The sequence below is a fragment of the Lacerta agilis genome, chromosome 9 (assembly GCF_009819535.1).
Source record: "Lacerta agilis isolate rLacAgi1 chromosome 9, rLacAgi1.pri, whole genome shotgun sequence".
NCBI classification, from domain to species: Eukaryota; Metazoa; Chordata; class Lepidosauria; order Squamata; family Lacertidae; genus Lacerta; species Lacerta agilis.
In genome coordinates, this window is record NC_046320.1 from 35,493,727 (window position 1) to 35,520,910 (window position 27,184).

Sequence of the window (27,184 nt, forward strand, 5' to 3'; positions counted from 1 at the left end):
TCTCAAGCCCTTTGCAAAATGGGCAGAATCTGATGTTTTCCTGATGACTTACCATTATCAAAGGCTTTTTTTAAGCCTTTTGTTTCTTCAACAACACAGCTGAATTCATGAATTTATGAGTTTGCTCAAATTCTAACCCTTCACTGAGATTATGGGGGGGGGGGTGTCTGGTTTCCCCCCGCCCCAAATTTTAACAATATATTTAGGATCATGTACAGCCCCATTATGCCTTTTATTTGGGTCTACCTGGTTTTTCAAAATTGCTCAGTGATCCTAGATCATAGCTTAGGAAAACTGACTAAACCATCAAGAGATTAACTGCATTGCCTATTCTTTGTGCATATCTAGTGTACTGCATGAAATGAATATAGCTGTTTATTCATATCTTCCCCCTAAACTTTTAATTACAGATGTACATGTAATTTATTTCACTGCCTTATTTATTTCCAGCATAAAACATGGTTTCCAGTTTCTCTCTCACCCACGTTTTTGGCCTAGGCCGCAACACTTTCTGGCATAATACAGCCAGCAAAACAGACATGATAGCATCCACCTTAATAATAGACTTCATTATAATTAGCTCTCATTTTGCATTGCAGGAGGTTGGACTAGTTGACCCTTCGGGTCCCTTCCAAGTCTACTGGGTCACAGAGTGAAAGCAAAAAATATATTTTCAATGTATTTTCAGATTTTATTAACCAAAATACAAATAATGGTAAAAGAAAAAGAAACTTTGGAATGAAAACAAAATCTCTTGAACAATATTAAATTACTTGCCATTCTTACTAAACGTTTCTAATCGATGTAGTCAAAGTCTTCAGGAATACCAAATGTTTTGTCAATTTTGCTCTCTTCAAACGCAAACTTCCGTTTGGCCCAAGATTTTGTTGCAAAGATATTATCTGTGGACAAAATAGGAGTGGGGAAAAAAACATTAAATAAAATGGTTTTTGTTTTCAAGAAATAAAGTTTTTAGAATGGAGAGTCCCATTCCATAATTTCAATCATCAGGGATTTCTGTTTTATACTGCCAGTGTGAAACAGCAGGGCCAATCTACACATTACTATTCCATGCCAAGGTCTTCCTCAAAGTGATTTGTCTGCCTTTCTGCTGCAACACCTAACACTGGTTACCATGAACTTGTCTGTATGTAACCCATAGAGATTCTTCACCAGTCTCAAACCTCCAAGAGGACATCTGATGGGAGGAAACACTCCACAACAGTTGTTGTCAAGTGGTAACTGGTATCAGATCTTGCAACAGAACTGGAAAATCACAAGGAAGGGGATCAGGGCACATTAGTAGTCAACACATATCCAGTTTTTAAAACAACACTGCTTGCAAACACTTAAAGAGGAGTAACAGAGCAGCTCAACAAAAAACAAACAAAAAAGGAGATTTGTTATTTTTAGCCTGCCCTTCAGCATTGTTGCTTTGAAGGTGGTTTAAAAAGGTCTATGAAAATAAACAAAGAGTTGATGCCTGCTAAGCTTTCCTGGCAAGGACATTCCAAAAAGTGGAATGGCCATTCTCCAAGAGCCACCTGCCTAACTTCTGGTGGTGGCGGCATCTGGAGAAGGGCTTTGGAAGATAATCATAAAAGAGAAGTTTATGTGGGAGAAGGCAATCCATCGTATTTAGTTATATTTTGAACCTTCTGTGATGCATGTTCAATAGATCAATTTAGTGAGTGGAATGTGCATGTTTTATTTTCTACTGGACTTTTATCAGGCTGAGGAAGTGATACAGCTGAATCCTAGACAAACATCAATTACTGTAGACTTGATAACAAGCTGTTATGTGAAGCAGTTGTGAAGTGCAAAATTCCATTTATATGGTACTGCTGATCCCCATAAACGTGGATATCTGGTGATATAATGAATAGGAAGAGCTTGCTGTAATCTAAGATATGCTATGGAATCAAATTTAAAAGGCACAGTTGTGTCCTCCAGGCTCACCTGCACCAGTCTTTTACTGGCTGAAAGTCAAGCACTTTGCTAGTTTGCAGGGAAAGAAAGCCCCCCCCCCCCGCCCCAGGCTGTGCAGAAATGAAATGCAAATAACAAATTCTCCTACTGTGCACGTTATTTGCAGACTGGGATTGCTTAACATATACAGTGAGTTGAAACTGAACAAAAATGATAATGATATGTGGCAATGTCTCCAGCTGTTAAGAACACATGAAATAAATTTATAATAATGCATTCAAGAGAAGTAGCATTCATGTGCAGTATTTTCCTGAGCAATGGCAAACACCACCAGTAAAATAATATTTTATGAATTGTATAGCAACTCTGGTAAGAGCTAACAAATTGTAAGTTTTATGAATGATTGCTTCTTCTCTTGAGTTTATTTTTCCTCAAGGAAGGGAGAGGGATGTTGCTAAGGAATGCAAATGCAGACACACCAGTCCATCTGTTGGCTGCTTCCTTAGCTACTTTATTTGCTTGACCTGAAAAAAAAACAAGAAACAACAGGAAATCAACACAAGCAATACCTAGTCATGTAATGCAACAGCCTTAAAGGGGTTAAAATGGCATTTTAAAGTGGTTTTGTGAACACACAGCACAATTCTTATTTCGCAACAGCTTGAAAATGTTTTACTTTTGAACTTATTATTTCACCAAACCTTCAAATAAGATTAACATAATTATATCAAACTGAATCAGCATGCTAAATATGTGGTTTCTACAAGTATGCTAAAAAAATACCACATAGCAACTTTGGAACTGCAGTCTGCTATCATGCACCAGAAACGGCTCTGCACACAGGTTGGGGAAAATTGGGCTCAATAAGATTGGGATCTAACTGTTCACATCCTCTTGCAGTTCTGTTGACCACATCCCCACCTGCTTGCTCAACTTGCTTTTAGGGCCACCTATTTGTGGCCCTCAACACATCCTATTCCAGAATCATGGCACCTGACTTTTGTGGTGCACCATTAGAAATGTGTGCATCATCTCTCTTGATACAGCCAAAGAAAACTATACAGTTTAAAAAAGGAAATAATCCACGTGGTTTTTCACTCTCTCTCTCTCTCTCTCTCTCTCTCTCTCACCACACATTCACACAAAAAGAAAACATGGACAAATTAGAGATTCTTTCACCTCCTGGCGAAATTTCTCTTTCTTTCTTTTTAAGTGATTGGAGTGACCTTGCTCACGGGCCACTTCACATGTTCTTTTCAATCACCTTCCTTACTCATGAGGGCAATTTATTCAAGTGACCAGCATTATATGGGAACCAGTTGCTATCAACATCAAGCACTGCAACTTTCATAACGGAAGAACATGCTTCCTAGACTGAGGTATGCAAGTTCCATGCTGACACACTAGCCTACTTGTGCAAACAGACAACTTGTGGAAGTATGGCAAGCACTCCAAGGAATGTATAAGACAGTAGTTTAAACATGTACCCATATAATCCTTTTAAAATAGTCTTAAGATTAGTCCACAAACACTGTGAAGCGGGATGGTGGTGGGGAACTGTATACAAAGCAAACAACTCTCTTTCAGGTCTTTCAGCTTTTCCCCTCTGGAGTGTATACAGACGCAGACTCAGATTCCCATACTGAAAGCCTGAAAGAGCTGTCATGTTTCTCACACCCACACACACCCCTCTGTCTTGCCAGTGCTTGCCTATATTATTTATTGGCAGTGGTCAATGGATAGCCTACAGCTTGTCTCTAGGGACGCTGAGAAATTAAAGCAACATAAAATGTTTCATTGTGATGATGTTTGTACTGTAGGCAAGACTTACCCAACTTGCAAAATGAGCTGCTGTCAAACACACGAGGAAGGCTAATGTACATTATCTGAGTCTAAGTACTGTTCTCAACCCGGTTCACAAGGGTATTATAATTTTTTTTCTTAAAAAAACACACAATGGAAATGGGCCTCTGCCCTTTTGTGTTTTCTGTGACATAGAAATAGGAAGTTTAGATTATCTTTCTACATTTTTTTCTTTTTAATGTTTTAAAAATAAATAAATAAATGAAATAAGCCCAATATAAAGAGCATAAGGAAATACAGTGGTACCTCAGGTTAAGAACTTAATTCGTTCTGGAGGTTTGTTCTTAACCTGAGGTACCACTTTAGCTAATGGGGCCTCCCGCCGCCGCCGCACGATTTCTGTTCTCATCCTGAAGCAAAGTTCTTAACCCGAGGCACTATTTCTGGGTTAGCAGAGTCTGTAACCTGAAGCGTCTGTAACCTGAGGTACCACTGTACTGTTTCAGCAGGTTGAAAGCAACATAAGGTTGCACTCATCAAACTTGTTTCAAAACATTGGTTTTGTTCCCAAACATTTTCTTTTAAATCAACTTTCTTTCTTTCTTTTTACCAACATTTGTTTTAAGTTTTCAGAGGGGGCATAAAATAAGCTTACTTTTTAATGATGCTGCAAAACATTAAAAAGTCTCCCAGTAAACCTTTATTTTCAATTTGAATATTAGACAAGGTGGTGGTAGGTACAGTGTGGGTCCACAACTGAATCCGACAAAGAGTATAATTATGCACTGCAACTGTCTTTAGGGATATGTGGCATCTACAAAGACAATACTTTACCCCAAGTATTTCACACTGAGGTTTTTGGTGCACCCCAAACTGTGCTTTAATAGAAAAAAAATTAAATGATTTTGTGACTCTCTAGTCTAAATAAGGTTCTAAGAGCCACTGGAGTTTTAACTATGTTTACCTAGTTGCTATCTTACAAGTGTGGAGACATGGAAAGTATCAAACCTTTTCACATGCTGCTGCCAAAACAGTGACATCTCTTTGTAGTCTTCACTCCCTATATTTTACACAAGCTCCCATAATTCTCTCCCCTCCATACACACCATTGTCTTATATGCATCACTTTTCTCCCTATGCCTGGAAGAACGTATTTCATTCCCAACAGCAGCTTTTTATTGGCCTTAAGATCCATCCTGGTCTTGTCTGTAAGCCAGATGTGGCTAAACTTTGGTCCTCCAAATGTTGCTAGACTAGAACTCCTATCACCCACTAACTCAGGGGTGCCCAAACAAAATAAAAAATAAAAAAATCATTCCAGTAGCACCTTAGAGACCAACTAAGTTTGTTCTTGGTATGAGGTTTCGTGTGCAGTGCATGCATACTTCTTCAGATACATTTTTCAGATACACTGTGTATCTGAAGAAGTGTGCATGCACACGAAAGCTCATACCAAGAACAAACTCCGTTGGTCTCTAAGGTGCTACTGGAAGGAATTTTTTTATTTGTTTTGACTATGGCAGACCAACATGGCTATCTACCTGTATCAGGGGTGCCCAAACTTTTTTCAAAGAGGGCCAGATTTGATGAAGTGAACATGCATGAGCTTTTTTAGTGTTGAAGTTGTTCAGCTTTTTTTTACAATTTTACCTCAAAGTTGCTAAGCTTTTTTTAGGATTTAACCCCAGGACATATACTGCCACGGGGGCCAGATTAAATCGACTGGCAAGCCAGATTAGGCCACTGAAACAGACTTGGGACATGCTTGCACTAACTAAAGGGCAGTTGTGGTCCAACAACATCTTGAGGGCCACAAGTTTCCCAACCCTGCCATAAGCTACAAACCAGGCAAATAGCCTTCTCGGTAGTGGCACCCGCCTTGTGGAACACCCTCCCATCAGATGTCAAGGAAATAAACAACTATCTGACTTCTAGAAGACATTTGAAAGCAGCCCTGTTTAGGGAAGTTTTTAATGTTTGATCTTTTATCGTGTTTTTAATATTCTGTTGGGAGCCGCCCAGGGTGACTGGGGAAACCCAGCCAGATGGGCAGGGTATGAATGAATGAATGAATAAAATAGTGCTACTATTTTCTGCACCTAGTCTGGAACAAACACTCTCAGCAAAACATTCTCTGTACTACTCCAAGGCACACCTGCAACTTCAGAGAAAAGTCTTGACTCAAGGAAAAGATTGGAATGACTGCCTGCAAATGTGGACAGGATGGAATGACTGCCTGCAAATGTGGACAGGATGGAGTAGCAGACACCGAACTCAATAGAGCAGGAATGGGGAACCTATAGTCCTCCAAAGGCTGTTCGATAACACTTCCCACCATCTTTAACCATGCTGGCTGGAGCTGATGGGAGCTGGAATCCAATAACATTTAAAGAGCCACAGGTTTGTTATCCCTGCATTAGAAACTGAGAGTACTTCTGTACAGAGAGTTTCCAGGTTCACATCATTTGGTGGAGCTTAATGGGAAGCTGCTTGTAAATGGCCTTTTGCAAACTTAAGGGATATAAATTCTGGGATTGGACTGGGATAATTGCTGTGAGCAAAGCAGTTAGCATTTCGCAATATCTAAGAATTGGATACCTTGGAGTAAGATAATGTCTCAAACTATTTGTAGAGTTGATGTAAAAAATCAGAAGAAACTACTGGGAAAAGTTCAATAATCAACGGTTATAAACAATGATAGAACTCTTAATCCTCAGTAACCTTATTACCTCGCATTGAGGATTTGGCAGCCTGGGTTTTTGCATAGTCCTACTAAAAGCAAGCATCATTTGAATTTTCAGCAAGAAGTATCTGCAAACATTACTGGCCTTTCATCTTTTAAGGCAACTTGAAAAGATGTAAAATGAAACCTTTTAGAAAACAGGAACTCCAGTTCTTGACCCTGAAAAAAGCATCAAGTATGTTCAGATAGAAAGAGTATCTAAATTTACAAAACAAGAAGTGGCTCGGGCCAGTGTAAGCTATCAGGTTTCAAATATCTACCAGCAAGCAGGATTTATGGATTTCTTTTAGCCAGCAATGGTCCAATCTCCTAGGAGACTTTCAAATTAGTTACTGTTAAAATAGCACATAGTAACTCACATTTTTACTCTGATATTCCTGAGCAATTACTTCAGCGACACTTGAAAAGGCTGGAATGACTGTATTCCAGCAGCATTTGAAATCAGGGTAGAAGTTCTAAAATTGCAGCTGTACAGTTCTCCTACTGAATCATGCTTTTAACTTAAATAGTGAGATGATTACAGTAAAAAGCAAAGAATGTTCCTCAAATCATGAGAAACATAACCTACTCTACAGGCCACCACTAACTTCTGAAACAGAAAAATTACTACAGCAATTCTAGAGCAGAACATTTTTCACTTTCAGTTACTTATACATTCACTTAATATATGCCCACTTGACTGCTTCAATCTAAGCAACTGGCATTGTTACAAGTGCCACATAATACTTGTTCCACACTTGGAAGATTTTCTTTTTTAGCTTGGCAGCACCTACACTTTGGAAAACTTTGCCTATTGACATTAGACAGGCACCTTGGCTGCACACATTTTGGTGTATACTTAAAAAAAATTGTGCAGACAAACCTATTCAAACAAGTAGAAGTTAGCATGTGTTTTAATTGTTTTAGCTTAAGAGCTGGTATTCAATTATATTCTGATTGTTTAAGAATACATTTGTCTTTTATTGACAATTTCAGTGTGCGGCTTTTTTTGTAAACTACTTTGATGTTCTAGTTACATTAATAAATTTTGTTAAATAAAAAATAAAGATGTAAAATGTGTTTCCTTGACAGTGTTCTTCAGGTCCACTGAAATTATTGAACCTAAACAAAATAAAAAATATTTTTTTAAAAAAAATCCTTCCAGTAGCACCTTAGAGACCAACTAAGTCTGTTCTTGGTATGAGCTTTCGTGTGCATGCACACTTCTTTAGATACCAATTTATTTTTTATTTTGTTTTGACTATGGCAGACCAACACAGCTACCTACCTGTATATTGAACCTAAGTTAGTCATATACATCAACTTAAAACAGGTCCAACTTGGAGTAGAGCTAGCACTGGCTACCACTCCCAAATAAGATGTGACAATACAAAACGTGCTAATAGCTGTACTCCTACATCTCTGCTTTTGGAGAGAGCTCTTTCATGACTCCACACATGCTTGAGACATATTCTGCTTAAGAAGGAATCAACTTTCTATGCCAATCTGCAGTGGGGCTTGTTTGCACACATTCGGATAGTTACAACAGTACAGCATTTTCTAATCTGGGGTCTTAAGTGGCTGCAGTTTATTTCTGTTATATATTATGCTACATACATCTTATATTACTCAAATGTGATGTTAACTCTATCCTTTTGGTAGCTGGGTACAGCACTGAGTTTCTTAAATACCAAAGCTATGTTAAAATTAAGAAGAAAAGAAATGACTAAATTCTGCATCCGGGTCAAATTCTGGTACAGGAAAAAAGAAATATGCATACCATGCCAATATATGCAAATATGTTTTGCATCATTCTACAATGGCATGAAAACAACAAACTGAAAAGACCTACTCTGACTGCTAACACGTCACTTATACATGCACATAACTTTATCTTTACACAGGAAATAGGAACCTTTAAAAATAAAACCCACTGTTTTCAGGATGCTAAATTCTTTGACAATACCAAGTGCGGTCATAAAACATGCAATGGCTAGATAAGGGATGAGGAACCTGTGGCCCTCCAGATGTTGTTGGACTCCAACCCCCATCATTCCCGACAAGACCAGGAAAGACCTTTCTTCCTGCCCTCTTCCATTTTTGGGATGACCAAGAGGCAAAGCCAACTTATGCTCTCTGTCCAGTTGTTCTGCTGTCCACACAACAGAAAAATCTGAGAGGCGGTTACGTGAAGACGACTGGGAACTGCTATGGTGGGGGAGAGGCTACAAACAGCAGATTTTCAGCCCATCTTCTAGTGCTGACTGTGGAGCTGAGTTATGAGCAAAAAGCTCTTTTATTTCAAGAGAGAGAGAGAAACCTCAAATAGGTCAATAGTGTGTGGGCAGTACAACTAAGCCTAGCGTATGGTTGTAGACAATGTATTTGTGTGGAGTTGACAGAAGTCTTTTGTTACATAGTCCTGACAAACCCTATCAGACACTTTCGGGAGAGACAGTACTTCTGTACTGATGAGATTTGACAGTCTGACCTTTCCATAAGGGACATGGGAAGCCTGCATTGATGGGACTTGACAGATTTCTTTAATATTTTTTTTTAAAAAACAGTTCACAAAGATCTAATGCTTTAACAATGCAGCCCCACAAAGGCACAGCTAGCACAGTAGTCTTTAATATGCACTGTTCTTAAGTGTAAAGGCAGATGCAACATTGTTTTATGCACTTCCTTAGCTTTACAGAAGGCCTCTACAGATGTTGGGTCAAAGGCAATGCATGATTAATGTGCACAATGACATTTGTTCAAGGATTTAACTAAGACACAGTCGCAACAGAGATCCTCCAAAATTTGCATTGCACAAAAAGCTTTATCGCACTGCAGAAGCGGAAGCAGCCCTCACACAAAAGGGCAGCTCAATTTACTCACATGCTGGATCAATACAGGAGGTACATTTTAAATGGTCAGCTCATGGACTTTGTGTCTGCCCAGAAGATCACACCATGGGTATTTTGTCTGTATCATACCATGCTGGCAGGAAGGATGTGTGTATCAGCATTCCCTCCATTTCTGTTGTTCATTTTCGAACCTCGATACTTATGCAGCCAAAACAGCACCACCAACATGCAACAGGGAGGCACCAGCACCCTCATGAGAATCGAGAGGTTTGCAAAAGTAAAAAATAATAATGTATTTTTAAAAACAGCTTTTTTAAAAAAAGAAAAAAGAAAAAAAGCTAAGAGTGTGAAAGTGTACACAAGTAATCTCCAGGGTGGGGGCAGAAAGAGAATGCAGATATGTATCCCTCTTCAAATGATGAGGCTTTCCTGCTCTGAGCAACTGGACTACTTTGAAGATGCAGATTCTATCACCTGACAGCCAACCTGATCTGTATTTTCAAGGTCTTGCAGGTGTTCAGGAACACCAGCTGCCTTTTTTCTGATAAGGGAGAACTTTAAAGCCTCCCCACCCTGCAACAAGTTGTTTATCCAAATACAGAAGCATCTGTGTATAACCATTACCACCTTCCTGCTATAAGGAAAGTTAAACCTCCAGACCAGGGTTTCCCAAACTTTGGGCCACAAGCTTCATTCAGGTGGTCCACAGCATGCCTGTGAATGTTGAAGATGGGATACAGCACATACATTGCCCTGAATATTCATACTGAACTCTAATTGTATTTCTATTGCTTCTTTTAGTTCTTATGTTGTATTTCATTTAAATTCTGTGGAATTACGATTGCTACAGCCGGAAGAAAAATTGTTACATGGTTCGATAAGACCCTCAGCAATTTTCATGTGGTCCATGGGGGGAAATGTGTGGGCCACTAATCTAAACAAGCAAAGGCAGAAGTAAAGAAATACAACAGTTGTGCAAAAAACAACAAAACAAAACACAAACCTCTAACAAAATATGGCAACTAGGGAATGTGCCAAAGAGCAAATTCTTTTCTGAGATAGATGAACAAACACTGAATCTTGTGCTTTCCTATTCAGTAACTATTATTTGTCTCCTCTCCTTCTACCAAAGAACTGAAAGCAACATTTTTATCTATACCACTAGCCTGTAAGACAGGTTAGGCTGAAAGAAAGTGACTTGCCTAGGACTACCCAACAAGTTTAAGAGATGAAATATCTTGTTTTTTAATCCAAATCTACTCTTCTGCTAACTGTACCATAGTAGTTCACACACATATTCAAGCAAAAAGTTCAAAATATATGTACACACTCCGAACTGGTGGTGATTGACTAAACAGGAAAGGGTCTACCCTTTCTACTAAACAGGAAAAGATCAATTAAGTAGGTCTACCAGCAGATACTTTGGCTACACAGCAGAACTTTTCTGTTTTCTCTTTGGCATTTGCCCCCAACCATAACCCCTACATCTGTTCAAGGGGTTCCTCCCAACCCTAAGGAACATATTTTTTTTTAAGTGACAACCCAGCAGAAATATATTATATAAGGTTATAAAATTATTCAAGGAATTGAGTAAGTGGCAAGAGAGAACTTTGTCACTCTCATTCATGATACTAACATTTGTGGACATCCAATAAAATTGATCAGCAACAGTCTCAGGAGAACAAAAAAAAAGCAAAGTACTTCTTCACACAGCCCATAAGCAGTTCATGGCACTCACTGCCACTGGACATGGCGATGACCACTAGCTTAGATAGCTTTTAAGGGGATTAAACAAAATGTATGGAATCTGCCAACAGTTCTTAGAACAACATGCTGTGTGCCACTTAATATCAGCTGCTGAGGAGCAACAGTAGGAGAGGGACATTGTCTTCATACCCTGATTGTGAGCTTCTTAGAAGAATCTGGCTGGTCAATGTGGGAAACAAGATGCTGAACCAAATGAACTTTTGGTTTGATCCAGCAGGACATAATCTTATTTTCATTTCTACAGCGCTTTCCCTTCCCTTCCCATGTCACAGTCCACTCATACTATGTCTACAATATTTCTCACCCAGCTACGTGTAAGTTACTTATCTAGATTACTCGTGGTGAGCCATTTTTAATGGCCTGCCAACCTCTTTAAATAAGGCACCTCTTCTTGCCCTTTGGAAATCACCACTTCTCACCCTGGTGTGGTGCCATTGTTAGAAGGTCTTAGTGCTGATAGGCAGCCACCAATATCACACTTATTTCCTAAACAACCCCCCTGCCCCTCTGAGTGTGCATGTGCATCTGCCTGCCTGGTGAGCATGTGTGCACATGTGCAAGTGAGCACGTGCTGGCAGTCGCAGTCACCACTGGAGGGGTGGCCAACCCGCAATGCAGAACTTGGGCTAAGAAAGGTTACCCACCCCTTATCTAGACATTAGTTTCCCTGCCATTGACAAGCTAGCTGAGTTATTAAAAAGTTTTGCTAATGACTGGGGTTTCAGTCAACACACCTGATATGTTCCAAAATTTCAGTAACTAGAGAGCGTGCTAAAATAACTCTAGACACAACTTACGGATTTCTTCAACAATATCCGGATCACATTCTTTGTATTTATCTATTTCTGCCTTTAGTTGGTCTCTCTTCTGACGAAGGGCAGTAAGTTCCTTTATGAGTGCAGCACGTTCTGCCTGTGTTCAAAAATTAACCAGTATTCTTAAAAGGTGTCAATTACAAGGTAAGTGTTGCGCTCTACCCTTATATCTCTCTAAAGATGCAAGCACCAGATGTAGAGCTATGACACTGATTCAATGAATCAGACTTTATACTGATGTATATTTGGGCTAAGTGGCATTGCCTGTAAAAAGTTCGAGCAGTTTTCAGTACAGTAGGGTCGTATTTTATGTGTGATTAACTTGTGTGATTTCAACCTCGCATGGCTGAAATCCCTGAAATTTCAAAGGTGGAAAGCTTAAAAGCTCCTTTTGAGCTGGGTTTTCCCAGCACAGAAAGAGCCTTCCAGGTGGTCACACAGGGGTGGTTCCAAGGCAGTGGTTCAGGTATACATGATTTTGCATATATGTGCCAACCCTAACCCCAACGCAAGACATGATCGTACTGTATTATACTGCTTCATTTGCCAGCAATATTGAAATAGCATCTAAGAACTTCATAGTTGCAAAAATGTTCTGGTGCAGAAGCAGGCATGTCCCACCCTGAATGTTTAACATTTATTTGCAAGTGCAGTAAGCCTCAGTAAGAAAAGCATTTTTTAAAAAGAACAAGATCAATATAATACCTTTTTTTCTTTATTCCTATGCTTCTGCCCCCAATATAATACAGTACACAAATATCAGAGCTATTGCAGAGCTGCTTTTCAAGAGGGGTTTTGCCTACGCCACCTGCTGCCACAAATGCATCCCAATATAAAGAATGACTTCCACCTTTAATATCCCAAAGTTTCAGATTATGATTTATTGTGGATATTTCAAATTCAGTAAAACTTACAGTGTCTTGGCGCCCAATTTTTGATTTCTCAATGGTTTCTTGTAAGCTTTTTTTCTTTTGGCTATATTCTGAGAACTGAAGGAAGAGAAGAAAAAGAACTCAAAACAATTTATTTTTAGTAAAAACATTTTCATCTTTATATTTAACTGTACCGTTACAATTTTTCAGCTTAAGAAATAACAGAGTAAGTCTGCTACAGACTTAGCCTTCAGTGATAAATCAGGATTCTGAACAAGACGTGCCTATTTCATAAACTCTCTTTAGTCTTGAAGCATTTTAAATAGCAAAATAGGGTACAGGGAACATGGCCAACTTCTTTTTACACCCTCGTAAGGGAAAAGACAGGGATATTAAATGGGTTAATTAGATACACACACCTAGGGTCAAGAAACAAGACTAGATAATCCCAAATTCCAAACACCCATCCTAGAGCTTGAGGAGCACTTCAGATCAATTTCCGTATTTTGGCCTAGTTCTCACAAACACCAGATGAGGAAGTAAATCTAATTCTGGACTGTAGCACTTCATACTGCAAGTGCATCTTTAAGTTTCCAAGCATGCTACATCAAGTCTCTTGCAGTGGTGGTGGGATATCCTCATCTGCCTCAGATCAAGTGGTGGATCACGTAGAGATTTACCATCACAATTTCTTCTCATGAAAACTCCAATATGGGGGGGGTGCCTCTCCCCCAATGTGAAATTTGCACATATAACCATTTATGGATATGACGGATCTGCTACACTGAAGCAACTCATTTGTTCTGGGTGAAACAACAAAGATACCTACATACCAAAGGGGCACAACAACTGAATCACCAAGCTGAATACAACCCACCAACCCACCAGCCATGTACTGGGGCCAGTGAGCTTTTAAACTTCTTGCTATGGTATCTTCAAAACTGCATCAAGGTGGTTTATGAAACCACTGAAAGGTCACCATAAACAACTGGTGGGTGTCAAGCTGTGCAGGCCTTCCAGATACAATGCAACAAAGACAGACGGGGTGTAATGAAATAAACAACGACTATATTTACAGTATTACAAGTAGAGTTCGTGTGAATACACTTACACAGCTCTTTTCAACATTAAAAAAAGACTAGAGGGGATTCCAATGCACGTCCATAGTTTATTAGCAGCTACTGTCAAAAAAGCACCATTGACTAAGCAGTAACCTTACATGCTCCTAAGTTGCCCAACAATTCAATTATCAACAAAATATGGTGCATATAATGCAGAGGCTATTGTGTTTCTAAGGTCTCCAGAAATCCTGCTTACATAGCACTTTTTCAGATTCATTCTTCCAGCACAAGACTAAGAACAGTTCACAACACATTATTCAAATGACATTGCTAAGGTTCTCTTTTGTTGACTCACTGACAAGTACTTACAGCTCCCACTCTATCCACATCGCCTTTTATGGTGAAGCCTTTTAAAAAGGTGTCCTTCCACTGCAAAGATTTGCAGACCTCATCTCCTGTTTTCCCCCCAGTAAAATGCAGAGACTCAGATCCCCGCTTTCCAGATTCCAAACTTTAAAGCAGACTAACATGAAATTTTCCCTTAAACTTGTTTTACAACTCTGTTTAGTAGTACAGTGGTACATTGGTTGTCAAACTTAATTCATTTGACTCCTGGAACTGTTCGAAAACCAAGGCACGGCTTCCAATTGGCCGCAGGAGTTTCCTGCACTCAAGCGGAAGTCACGGAAGCCACGTTGGAAGTTTGGCTTCCAAAAAACGTTCGCAAGCCAGAACACTTACTTCCTGGTTTGCAGCGTTCGGGAGCTGATTTGTTTGGGAGCCAAGCCATTCGACAACCAAGGTACCACTGTAGTAGAAAAGTTTCTACAAATCTCACTGCAGTGCTAAGAACACGTATTGGGGGAGGGGGGGGAAGTTGTGATGAAATCAATTACCCTTTCTCCCAGATAGCCATGTTTACGTTCATGGTGTTGCTCACGCAAATGCAAGCCCTAATCATAAAATATGCACTGGCTAGAATTCAAACCAATGTCCTTTAAGTGCAGCCACTGAAAAGTATTCCCTGCTATAATGACCTTTTAAAGCTGTAACACACTTAATATTTTATAGCCAGGAAAGCAATGTAAATATGGCATAAGGACATATTAAAACACATGAAAACTGCAATGCTAAAGTAATCACAGCTGAGTTTTGACCAGTGTTTTTTTCTCCAGGGGATACTCAAGGGCATGCAGTACCGGCACCCCCCCCCCAGAAAAGCTCTGGTTAAAAGTGTGGCATTTATTGTAACAACTTCATGGTGAGTACTGGCACCTTTTTTTCTAGAAGAAAAGCACTGGTTCTGACCACCATAAAAATCCTATGTTCTTAACCATTTATAATGGTTTGCACACCTGCTATCTAGAAAGACATGCACACATCATAGAAATAAAGTTAAAAAACTGACTGTTATGCCATGAATCTGGCCACATCCTCAGGAATAGGGAAATGTTAGTAGCCTGGTTTGCACATTAAATCTAAACCACAGATAAAGCAAACTGGTTTAAAGTGAACACACAGGTAAACAAGCCAGAATCTGGTTTATCATTATGTCCAAATGTACCGGTACTCCTAGTTTGTTTCTCTCCAAATAAACCATGAACGTTGCCAAGGTTTGTTCTTGGCTTAATGTTTGTGGTTTGTTTGGGGGAAACAAACCAAAAGCCCAGGTTCCAATGTCACAACAAGCCAGACTCTGGCTTGCGTCCTGGAATTCCAGCAGGAGCAGGGAAGGACGCATGTAACAAGTCTTGGTGCAACCCGAGTATCATCTAAAAGAGTTTCATTTTCATGTCCGCTGATACTTTCCCTGTCCAGCAGACTCCATGACTTCAGCATCAGGCAAAATCCCTCACCCCATTTGCTTCTGTTTATGTTCTATCTAGCCAGTTAATGCATTCTGGAGAACTAAAAAGCTTGCACACTATTTGTGACATTTCAGTTGCCCTAATAATGATAATGCCCTACTATGTACAGTATTCCAAAAAAGAACCTGGCTTCAGTATTTAAATGCTAGTTGGTAAATGTAATCTGGTTTACAAGGAACTGTCTGGACCTATTGGGAAGAATTCAGTGCATTCATTTCATTATCCTGTCCCCCCAATCTGTTCTGTTTTGGGGGTTTTCAAGCCTCTGGAGCAGATTATGGGAGGTTGCACATGGAGAGAGGAAAATAAAGGAAGTTGCACAAACAGAAATCCTTGTGGCAATGGAGCAAGTACACTGGATACCACCCATAGTTCTGCAAGCAACTCTTAGACACCAGCTGCCCTCTACTTGTAGCAAGCAGACAATAACATCCAGATTAATACACTGGAATTGATGAGCGGTTCTGACATAACTGCAGTAAGACTATATAGTGATATATGCAGTAACTATATAGTGATATTCTACAGCAGATCATTTTTTCAGTGCAGTGTATCTCTTATTTTCTTATTCAATTAATTCTGTTCATGGAAATATATGTGCAATTGCAAAAAGTGTGTGTGTGTGTGTGTGTGTGTGTGTGTGTGTGTGTGTTTTGCTTTGCTTTGCTTTGCCAGTTAGGAAACCTTACAGTTAGCAAACAGAAACTAATTAATTCAGGCAAAGTATTTCTTTTTATAGTAAGACAAAATTGGAACGGGAACATTTTTGTATATTGAAAAGGCAGAGCACAGCCTTAGTGCCTCATAAGTGAGCTCTTTGGCTTGGCCTGAGGGACAGATGGTTGGCTGTGGAATTCTACATACACCAATTCAGTTTTAAAAGAGGCAGCGGAGAATAGAAAGGAGAGCTTTAACTGCATCTACCCCAAAACTGCAACCATGTGTGATTTTGCATATCCATAATCCTCGCACCTGCTTTTCTCTCTCTCCCCCCCTCACTTTATATATGCACATGAACACATGCTTTACCTGGCATTTTGATGAACTATTTTCTGTTCGCTAGAGTTCCATAGTCACCAGTCCATTTCCTCAGAAGTAAATCCAACTCAAGCTGCTATGGACTTACAACTGAATACATTTTTGTTTCAACAACCTTTTTTCAGCTGGATTGGGGGGGTGTTGTTTTAAAACCTATTTCAGTTGTTTTTATTGTAAATCACCTTGAAATCTATGTAAGAAATGTGATTCATAAAATCATCACCATCACCTTGAGGATGGCAGGCTAGTTCTTGAAACTATGCATTGGAGCATAGGTCTAAGTCACAAGAGGTCTTAATGTTAGCAGCAAAGTGAACACATGTAGAACCTAAGCAATAGATATTATGCTAGAATTTTGTTAGGGGGAGTCGCCCTTGTCTAGGATTCTCAGTCTCTATACAGTAGGTACCCAACCTACCAAGCAACCTGGAATGCACAGACTGTGAATGAATTACCGGTAAGCAATGTCTTCTAGCTCATACTGACAGCTGCAAACATTATGGAATTCTGCAACCCTAACTCAAATTTCTTATTCACAGTACAACTATTACAGACTAACTAAACAGAAAGGTTTCCTACACTCTTGGGCTTGCTACTTTCAACATTCTAGACATTCTGACCCAGTTCAAAGCCCCCTTGGGAGTAAAAAGAAAAAGAAACAAGTCACAGATTCCTCCATCTTGTATGTGAATTAAGCAAGCACCACAAACGCAAATGTTAGCTGCCCTGCTGTCATCTAGCTTGAGCTTCAGTTCCTATTTCCTCCTGTGCATCGTCTTCTCTGTTTCTTTCACTCTTTGGCTGCAGTGTTCCTGATCTCTCTCTCTCTCTCTCTCTCTCTCTCTCTCTCTCTCTCTCTCTCCCCTTTATGGTTCATTTTCCCACTGGTATATCTGCTTCTACTGAAAACATACTTGCTACCCTGCACCCCAAACCTACAGCTAATCAGCTCACCCAAGGCTGTTCATGTGCTGGCTAGCCTCGGCACAGTCTGCTGTTAACTCCAAATGCCCAGGGGCAGCCCTCCTTTTCCACTTACAAACTTTTTTTTTCTGGCAAAGCTCCTGTGCTTTGAGAACTACAATGCAGGCAAAAATCCCACAATTAAACCTGTTCCCAGCATGGAGAAGCTATGACTCGATAAACATGACATGCAAAATGTATGCCTTACACTAGATGCAAGTGTTAAAAGCACAGAAACAGTGCGAAATCAACGACTGAGGTGAACCACAAAATGGTCTTAGAATTAAACCCAAAAGTATAATTCTAAGACCCAAACAGGGCATGATCAGGTCTGTAGGGTTTTTTAGTAAAAACAACAACAACAACAATAACAACAACAAAAACTTTTTTTTTTACTCTACTTTAATTTGGCTGTTGGCTATCTATCTACACTGATTACAGTTTGTCATCATTCAAAAGTAGTGGAATTGTGTTGAAGTATCTCACCTGCCACAGGCTCAGGAAGGATGATTTGAGCTTAGTCACTTTCAGTCTCAGTTTCCTGTATATAGTGATACCTCAGGTTAAGAATTTAATTCGTTCTGGAGGTCCGTTCTTAACCTGAAACTGTTCTTAACCTGAGGTACCACTTTAGCTAATGGGGCCTCCCACTGCCGCCGCACAATTTCTGTTCTCATCCTGAAGCAAAGTTCTCAACCTGAGGTACTATTTCTGGGTTAGCGAAGTCTGTAACCTGAAGCATCTGTAACCTGAAGCATCTGTAACCTGAAGCGTCTGTAACCCAAGGTAACACTGTAAATGAAAGTGATTGTAATGTTTCTGAATACACTTGAGAAGAGAGGCGAGATCAAGGTTTGAAAAACACCTTTGTAATAAAAGTTCCATGTAAATTAATTAATATGGGTGGATAGGGTGCTATATTTCTGGAGTAAGGCTCACTAATTACCAGTAACATACAAATCAGGTGTTTTTGCTATTACCTTCCACATCACAGATGCCTTGATATAGGACATAATGATCCAAAAATTGTGATTCTCCAGGAATATAGGGGGCCATTTCACTAAGTCAGAATGCACCCAGGTTTAGTCATACTGTTAAAAATTCCAAGGAGCAGAAAGAGTCTTGTTTTCCTGGTTGGGTGCAGATGAGTCAGACACCACTGCTGGTCCAAAATGTGCTGGGTGTGGTTCAGCAATTCCTCAAAGGCTAAAAAAACTGTAGGGTTTTATAACAGCAGTTGCTGAATGGGTCTCTTTGAATACCGACAGAACTTTCTTTTGAGGGGAGTAAATCTTCCCAGTCTATGTATAAAGCATGAATCTGGTTGCATGTGGATAAAAACACATTTTAGCATACGTATCTTCTAAACCAAAGGCAACACAGAAATTTGTTGGTATGCCAAGCAGAACATTAAGGCCCAATTCAAATGTGGGGGGAAATTTTGTTTGCATATTGTACAGTCCTTTTTGGACTGCCACTTCTGATTGCAAACTGCAAGATCACATGTTTGAAAACTTCCTTACGAAAACGACCCCGTTTGTTGAAAGCTTGCACATCAGGGCAAAACGAGGCCAAGGGAATCTCTGACCAGACACTTTGGGAGTTTAAACATTTCAGCCCCACACCCCAAAACTCCTTGGAGCCAGTTTGAAACAGCCCAGTTTGGTTTTCCAAGTCTGCAGCTCTCCTGGCAATTTAGCCCACTAAATAGCATTTCCATATTTTCCTACATTCCAAGGCCTCGTGCACAGCAGCAGCATCTCATGTGCCTGAACCTCTGCAAAATGTACCTCCTGGGTGTTTACTAGTGTTGTCAGGAATTCTGGTGCTTGGGATTTTGTACCAGTGTTCTAGGATAGCATAGAGACTATGCTGCAAGGCTCTTCCAAGCTCCTGTTTGGACTACTGCAATGCATTGCAGGTGGGACTACCTTTGAAGGCTGTTGACAAACTTCAATTATTTCAAAATAGAGCTTTGATTTTGCTAATGGGACTGCAAAGTAAGAGTATTTGTCAATTTCACTGCTTCCACTCCACTTCCAGGCCCAATTTAACACACTAGCTTTGACCTTTAATGCTTTGGGGAAGGGCCATAGGTCAGTGATAAAACATCAGCTTTCCATGCACAGGTTCCTGGTTTATTCACCAGCAACTTCGAGTAGGGCTGGGAATGTCTTCTGGAGGAAACTGCATCATCAATACAAGCAATATTGATCTAGAGCAGGCATGTCCAACTGGTCGATCGCAATCTATCAGTTGATTGCGGGGCATCCCTGGTCGATCCCGTGATCTAGATCAATCGGCCAAAAAAAGGTCAACAACGTTGGGTCCCCCCCAAAAAAGCTCTACTACTTTGGATCTTCCTGCCCCAAAAAAAGTTCAACAATTTTGGTCAATCCAATGTAGACCACTGCAAGTTTTTTTTTTTAATAGCAGGAGCAGATCGCAGTCTCTTGGGAGTTGGACATGCCTGATCTAGAGAGACTAATAGGTCTGATTCCGTATAAAGCAGCTGCCCATGTGACTAAGGTACCTGAAAGATCACCTGTCTCCACCTAATCTTTTGTTTAGCAACGTTTGATGTTTTATCTTATTTTTAATATTCTGTTAGGAGCCGCCCAGAGTGGCTGGGGAAACCCAGTCAGATGGGTGGAGTATGTATAATTTATGTATAAATAAATAAATAAAGTATTATTATTATTATTATTATTATTATTATTATATTTTTACTGAGGTCCTTCTCCAGGTGCCATCACAGAATGGTAGAGTTGAAAGAGACCTCCGAGTCATCTAGTCCAACCCCTTTTCCAGCCCAGGTTTCTATTTCCTGATTTTTAAAAAAATAGTTCTACCAGAGCCCATTCCAAATTGACCTGGGAGAAGGAGGGTAATTTAAGCACGCCTAGTTATAGAAACTGGTTATCAACTGACATTTATTCTGATATCAATTTACTATGACAGCACACTTCAATAAAGACACAACCAGCATACAGTACTAGGTTGCTTGCTATGTCAACATGCATTGCTTTAAACTCTCACTCCTGCCTTTGTGACTCATATACAGCTGTCCCCACTCCTAAGAAGAGTTCCTTTTCCTGTCCTTTAAGCAGTGCCCTATGAGTAGAGACTAGATTGCTTTCTGTGTTCTGTACAGCATGTTGTTTATGAAAAGAAGTGGTAAATAATAAAAGCTGCAACAACGGAATCTTTGGGGACACCTGTGCCGTAAATTTAATAAGCATCAAATAGAAAACAGCACAATCACTGGCATCTCATTAGAATATTTTACGATCCTGTAAGCCATACTCAAATGAGGCACACAATTAAGTTACTTTTCTGAAGAATTACATTGTGAGCCTGCAGGCAACACCAGTTGTAAAATTCTTTTTGTACAAGGCTTTGTTAGAGCCCGTATATAAATATCATGACAATATCCTCCCCCACACTTGTAACTAATAGGTATACCTTAAACCTTATGCAACTAGATAAAAACATAGTTAAGAAATGTTGTAACAGTCCTGTCTTCTTGAACTCTGCAGGGTAACAGAGGTAGGTGGCGGTGGCCAATTGTTCTAACACATATCCACTATTCACATTGAACAAATCCTATATGCATGAATCTAATACAGGTTTTGCAGGAGCTTAAGGAAACCTTTAATCAAGAGAAACAGCAATATTAAAACAACAATGACACATTGGTCGGAACATTTACTCTTGAAGCTATAGCTGATCAGGCTGATCAACAACCTGCTGAAACTAATAGCTGAGTACCTAGTCCTGTTCTGTTAAGTTAAATTAAATTAAATAACTTGAAGCATATACAAAGTAATGCATAAATGTATTTTGCACGTATTTAAAAAGCACCTGTCTCATTTATAGTCTCCAACATTAAAGAATGATTAGCCATGACACCCCATGGCTGGTAGCTGTCAAGTCTGCGTTAGGTTTGCTCACGAGTAATCAGGCATGAGTCTCAACTGTCTTTTAACAGTTTATTGGTGCAGACTATTTACAGTGCAGAGAACGTGAAAACATGACCGTCCTAGTCACTTGCAGAATCCGGGAGTGCCAGTTTCCGGCTGTGACCCCAACATAAGAATTTCGGCACCCCAAAGCACCGCCTCCCCTGTCTCCTTTTGACCCCTCTGCGCAACTGGGTCAACGGAAGTGGCGTGCTCCCCTCAGAGCCAAACACGTGAGGCGTGTTGGGGCTCTCAGCAGCATCTCCAAGCCCTTGTCTCGCCTGGCTGTTTCCAGCCCGCCCCTCCCCACTGGAGGAGGTGCCGCTCTTTCCACTTGAGGAGGTCTCACTACTGAGGAGATGTCTGGGCTCTCGGTACATCGACAAGACCTCCCGCCCTGCCGAGGGCAGTCCCCTGACAGTACCCTATCCTAGGCATAGGCAAACTCAGCCCTCCAGATGTTTTGGGACTACAAATCCCATCATCAGCTAACAGGACCAGTGGTCAGGAATGCTGGGAGTTGTAGTCCCAAAACATCTGGAGGGCCAAGTTTACCTATGCCTGCCCTATCCCCACATAATCTGAAAGCATGCAAGACCGTAAGGGAACAAAAGAAGAGCCTTGCTGCATTAAACCAATGGCACCATCTAGTCCAGTATCCTGTTCTCACAGTGGCCAGTCAACTGTCTACAGGAAGCCACAAACAGGACACCAACACCAAAGTACCCTCCTCATTTGTCTTCCCCAGTTCCTGGTATTCAGTCATACTGCTTCCAAAACTGGATGCAGTACACAGCTATCATGGCTTGCCTTATTTTCTCTGAACTTGTCCAATACATTTTCAAAGCCATCCAAGTTGGTGGTCATCGGTACATCTGACGGGACTGGATTCCATACATTAACTTTGCACTGTCTCAAGAAGTGCTGTCTTTTGCCTGTCCTGCATATATTTCAACATTTGTGGAATTTTCTTTTTTGTTACAGTGGCTACACACTACATTGACATTTTCATTGGGCAGCCACCATGATCCCAACATCTCTTTCTTGGTGCAGTCATGATCAGGATAGGTTTTATGGGATGTACCGGTAAAGCTAAAAGATTTGCAGCAAAAACACCCTACAGCAAACATGGCAAAACCTTCATCAAATTCAATCAGTTGAATTTCATAGAATCATAGAGTTGGAAGAGACCACAAGGGCCATCCAGTCCAACCCCCTGCCAAGCAGGAAACACCATCAAAGCATTCCTGACAGATGGCTGTCAAGCCTCCGCTTAAAGACCTGCCAAGAAGGAGACTCCACCACACTCCTTGGCAGCAAATTCCACTTACTGTCAGGAAGCTCTTACTGTCAGGAAGCTCTTACTGTCAGTTCTTAGGTGGAATCTTCTTTCTTGTAGTTTGAATCCATTGCCCCGTGTCCGCTTCTCTGGAGCATCAGAAAACAACCTTTCTCCCTCCTCTATATGACATCCTTTTATATATTTGAACATGGCTATCATATCATCCCTTAACCTTCTCTTCTCCAGGCTAAACATACCCAGCTCCCTAAGCCGTTCCTCATAAGGCATCGTTTCCAGGCCCTGTACCACTTTGGTTGCCCTCCTCTGGACACGTTCCAGCTTGTCAGTATCCTTCTTGAACTGTGGTGCCCAGAACTGGACACAGTATTCCAGGTGAGGTCTGACCAGAGCGGAATACAGTGGTACTATTACTTCCCTTGATCTAGATCAGGCATAGGCAACCTTCGGCTCTCCAGATGTTTTGGCCTACAACTCCCATGATCCCTAGCTAACAGGACCAGTGGTCAGGGATGATGGGAATTGTAGTCCGAAACATCTGGAGAGCCGAAGGTTGCTGACCCCTGATCTAGATGCTATACTCCTATTGATGCAGCCCAGAATTGCATTGGCTTTTTTTAGCTGCTGCATCACACTGTTGACTCATGTCAAGTTTATGGTCTCCCAAGACTCCTAGATCCTTTTCACATGTACTGCTCTCAAGCCAGGTGTCACCCATCCTGTATTTGTGCCTTTCATTTTTTTATTTTTATTTTTGCCCAAGTGCAGTACTTTACATTTCTCCCTGTCAAAATTCATCTTGTTTGCTTTGGCCCAGTTCTCTAATCTGTTAAGGTCATTTTGAAGTGTGATCCTGTCCTCTGGGGTATTAGCCACCCCTCCCAATTTGGTGTCATCTGCAAACTTGATCAGGATGCCCTCAAGCCCATCATCCAAGTCATTGATAAAGATGTTGAATAAGACTGGGCCCAAGACAGAACCCTGTGGCACCCTACTAGTCACTTCTCTCCAGGATGAAGAGGAGCCGTTAATGAGTACCAATTTAATTATGCCACTTTTTAAACAATTAGTCAACTAAAGCTTAACATTTAAACAACCACAAAGCTTTTTGTATCCAATAATCCTGTAAAAGAAGACAGGAGAGTGCAATAATTGTAGGCTACAGTATGGCGGTCTCTTCCTCCACTCACAGAGAACAAGAAGAAAGACCCAATAAAGCATATTTTCCTCCATGTTCAGAGCACTAAACAGATCCTTATCTCCCTGTGACCAGTATCCCTTTCCTCATTTTGCCACAGACAGTACAATGAACAGCTGTTAACATATAGCAAAGAAAATTCAGAATTGTTTTAATTTCTGAAGTTACAAGAGATTTCTAAGTTGTTAGGAAGTAGTTTGAGCAAGCACTTAAAATGCCCCATTCTACAGGGCATTCATTCACTGAAAAAGTAACTGCATTCATTCCATATGAATCTTAGAATTTCATTTCCTTAAAGGAACCAATACATCCCTGTATATTTTTCACTAGATTTCTGTTGTAGTGGTGCTTTGTAATTACCAAAGTAATTTGGCTTAAGCTATCAGTGCTTTACTTCAGCTTGATTGAATGGCACACTATCCACGACAGGGGAAAATACGAGTCTGAGATCATTTCCCATTTCCTCATTTCAATTTAATAATTATTTTATTGAAGAATCAACTAATTCTATAGAAGGGCCAGCATAGATGGAACACACTGTTGTTCCTTCACAGTAGTAAAGAAATCAAGAACAGACCATGGGATTGTGTACCGGTATTTCCTTCACCCTTCCCTAAGGCACAAACTCTGTTTTTTGAAAGAAGACTGACTATACATTGGAATATTCCTCCACCCCACGCCCTGCTGCCCTTAACTATGTATGCATCTAAGTTAATCATAGTTAAGGCTATGAATGCTGAGGTCATAATCTAGAATTTAAACATATTGGGTGCAAAATGATTATTATTCCCAGTAAATATTTTAAGTGCTATCTATTAAGCATACAGCTTGAAACATATGCCTAGGGCCAAAGCACTAGGTTACATGCAGAGACATTCTGAAAGTCTTTGTGGCCTAAAGAATGGATTATAAATAGTTGTACTGAATAAATATTTGAGAGAAAAGGCCAGTGGCTTCAAATTATGTAACAGGCCATGTTTACAACCACCACCATGTTGGTTTATTAACTGATGCGAGAATAGAAGAGGGGGGGAATGTTACCAGTACAGTACTTGAGAGTATGCTGGCCTTCAGGCATCCCTCCATCCATGTGTGGTGGGTGGCAGGTAGACTACAAACCTTGAATTACCTGATTCTGCAGTTCCTCCAGTTTACGCTTTCTTGCATGAAGTGCTTTACTTGGAAAAGCCCAAAAATAATTTGAAGTCCCAATCCTGTCCGTGTCCACCATACTATCATCAACTAAGCTCTGTAAGACCTCCTTCACCGACATAGCAGCTGTCAAGCACACAAACACTGCATTAGAACACTTTTACTGGACATTTGAGAATTCTGGCTAATTCTGAAACCATGCTAAATACTACAAGTATGGAACTTGGGCAAATTGTGCCAGTCACTGCAGAACAGTATGGATTAAATTAGGCTTGCTGAGCATGAGCAAATACTCTTGTGCATCCCATAGGCTGGCAACTGTGAGAACAGGATGCTGGGCTAGATGAGCCACTGGCCTGACTCAGGAAGCTCATATTACACTTCTAAGAGAATCTCTGCCACAAGGCATGAAAGTTGTCATGTGATGGGAACCTTCCATAATTCCAGTTACAGGTAGGTAGCTGTGTTGGTGTGCCGTAGTCGAAACAAAATAAAAAAATAACAAAATTCCTTCCAGTAGCACCTTAGAGACCATACCAAGAACAAACTTAGTTGGTCTCTAAAGGTGCTACTGGAAGGATTTTTTTTAACTTTTTAAAATAAATCTTTATTGAAAATTATATCAAAACATACACATAAAAAACAAGCAAATAAACATAACACAACAAAACAAAACAAAACAAATCATAAACAACCAAATACGTCTAACACTCTACCTAAGATTTTTTTTTATTTTTTATGTGATAGGAAGATAGTCATGTGACATATTCCTAAAAGGATGACATAAGACTCTACTCTAGTGGAATAACTGAGGATGGTTCTGTAGGGTATGCTACTGTAAGTACCAAGAGGCCACTTCTTTTTTTAAAAAAAAAAATTTAAATTATTTTTATTAAAGATTTCTTAGTCTACAAAAATATGTGTATTGTCTCTTTTTTCAAGTTGTGATTTCTACAGATCACTTACATTTGTTGTGAGACATTAGTGTTGCATGCAGTATTTAGGTTGGGAAGAAAAGAGGGGGAAAGAGGGGGAGGGAGAATAGGGTGGGGTGGAGTGGCAATGCTTCTATTTTTCTACTTAGTGTATGTGTGGGGTTCTGTGTCAGCGTCACGTGTGTGGGTTCTCTTTCTATTCACCTGTTATATTTCCTTGGTGGTGAGAAAGGTTGGGGTGGCCTAGGGTGTGCTTGGTTGTCTTTGGTTGGCTGTAGTGAGATTCGTTTATGTGTGAGTGTGTGTGGGGTTTTGGGTCAGGCTAGACATATTGATTTGTATGCTGTCAGTGGATTATTGTTGTTGTCTTGTTGGGCTACGTATGCGATAAAGGGGAACCCAACCAGGGTGAAGGTGACTTCTTCTATTTGTCCCCATGTCAGTTTCAGTTTATTGGTTAACTTTTCTTCTAGTAAGGCTGTTTCCTATACTATTTGATACCATTGGTCCATATTTACTCCTCATCTGGCTATGATGCTTCTGGCTGCTGAGAGTAGATGGGTTATGAGCTCTTTATAATGTGAGTGGGCATTATTATCTTGGAAGATGTCAAGAGGCCACATCTGTAGTTTCCAAGGGACTTATTAAACTCATTCAACAGCCATCGTTGCGAGGTCATGATATTATTATTACTACTACTATTACTACTATTATTATTTATTAATTTTAACTGGAAGGGTTATTGTTTTTATATTCTACCTGTTCCAAGATAATTCTGAATAGTAGCATGATGCAAGTTTTATTTATTTGGGTATCTAGCCCTTGCCATCTTAAATCTCACAGCTCATTATAATTTCTAAGATAAGCTAGTCAAAAGGAAATGCACACAAAGTCTCGGGCACAGCAAACTTAGCTCTAGTCTCCAAAATCAGCCCAAATAAACCCCC

At 40.2% G+C, this 27,184-nt stretch overlaps 1 protein-coding gene across 1 annotated transcript in view; it reads right to left on the reverse strand.

Moving 5' to 3' along the window:
- Positions 1 to 675: 675 nt before the first annotated feature.
- The window catches only part of MND1 (meiotic nuclear divisions 1), a 36,006-nt gene continuing 9,497 nt past the window's right edge, over positions 676 to 27,184 (reverse strand). The window contains exons 4-8 of the mRNA XM_033160627.1: positions 25,280 to 25,428; positions 12,803 to 12,877; positions 11,871 to 11,985; positions 2,409 to 2,453; positions 676 to 902 (exon numbers count right to left, since the gene is read on the reverse strand). Of these exons, the coding sequence (XP_033016518.1) occupies positions 796 to 902; positions 2,409 to 2,453; positions 11,871 to 11,985; positions 12,803 to 12,877; positions 25,280 to 25,428 (491 nt within the window). The 3' untranslated portion in view covers positions 676 to 795. The remainder of the gene's footprint in view (positions 903 to 2,408; positions 2,454 to 11,870; positions 11,986 to 12,802; positions 12,878 to 25,279; positions 25,429 to 27,184) is intronic.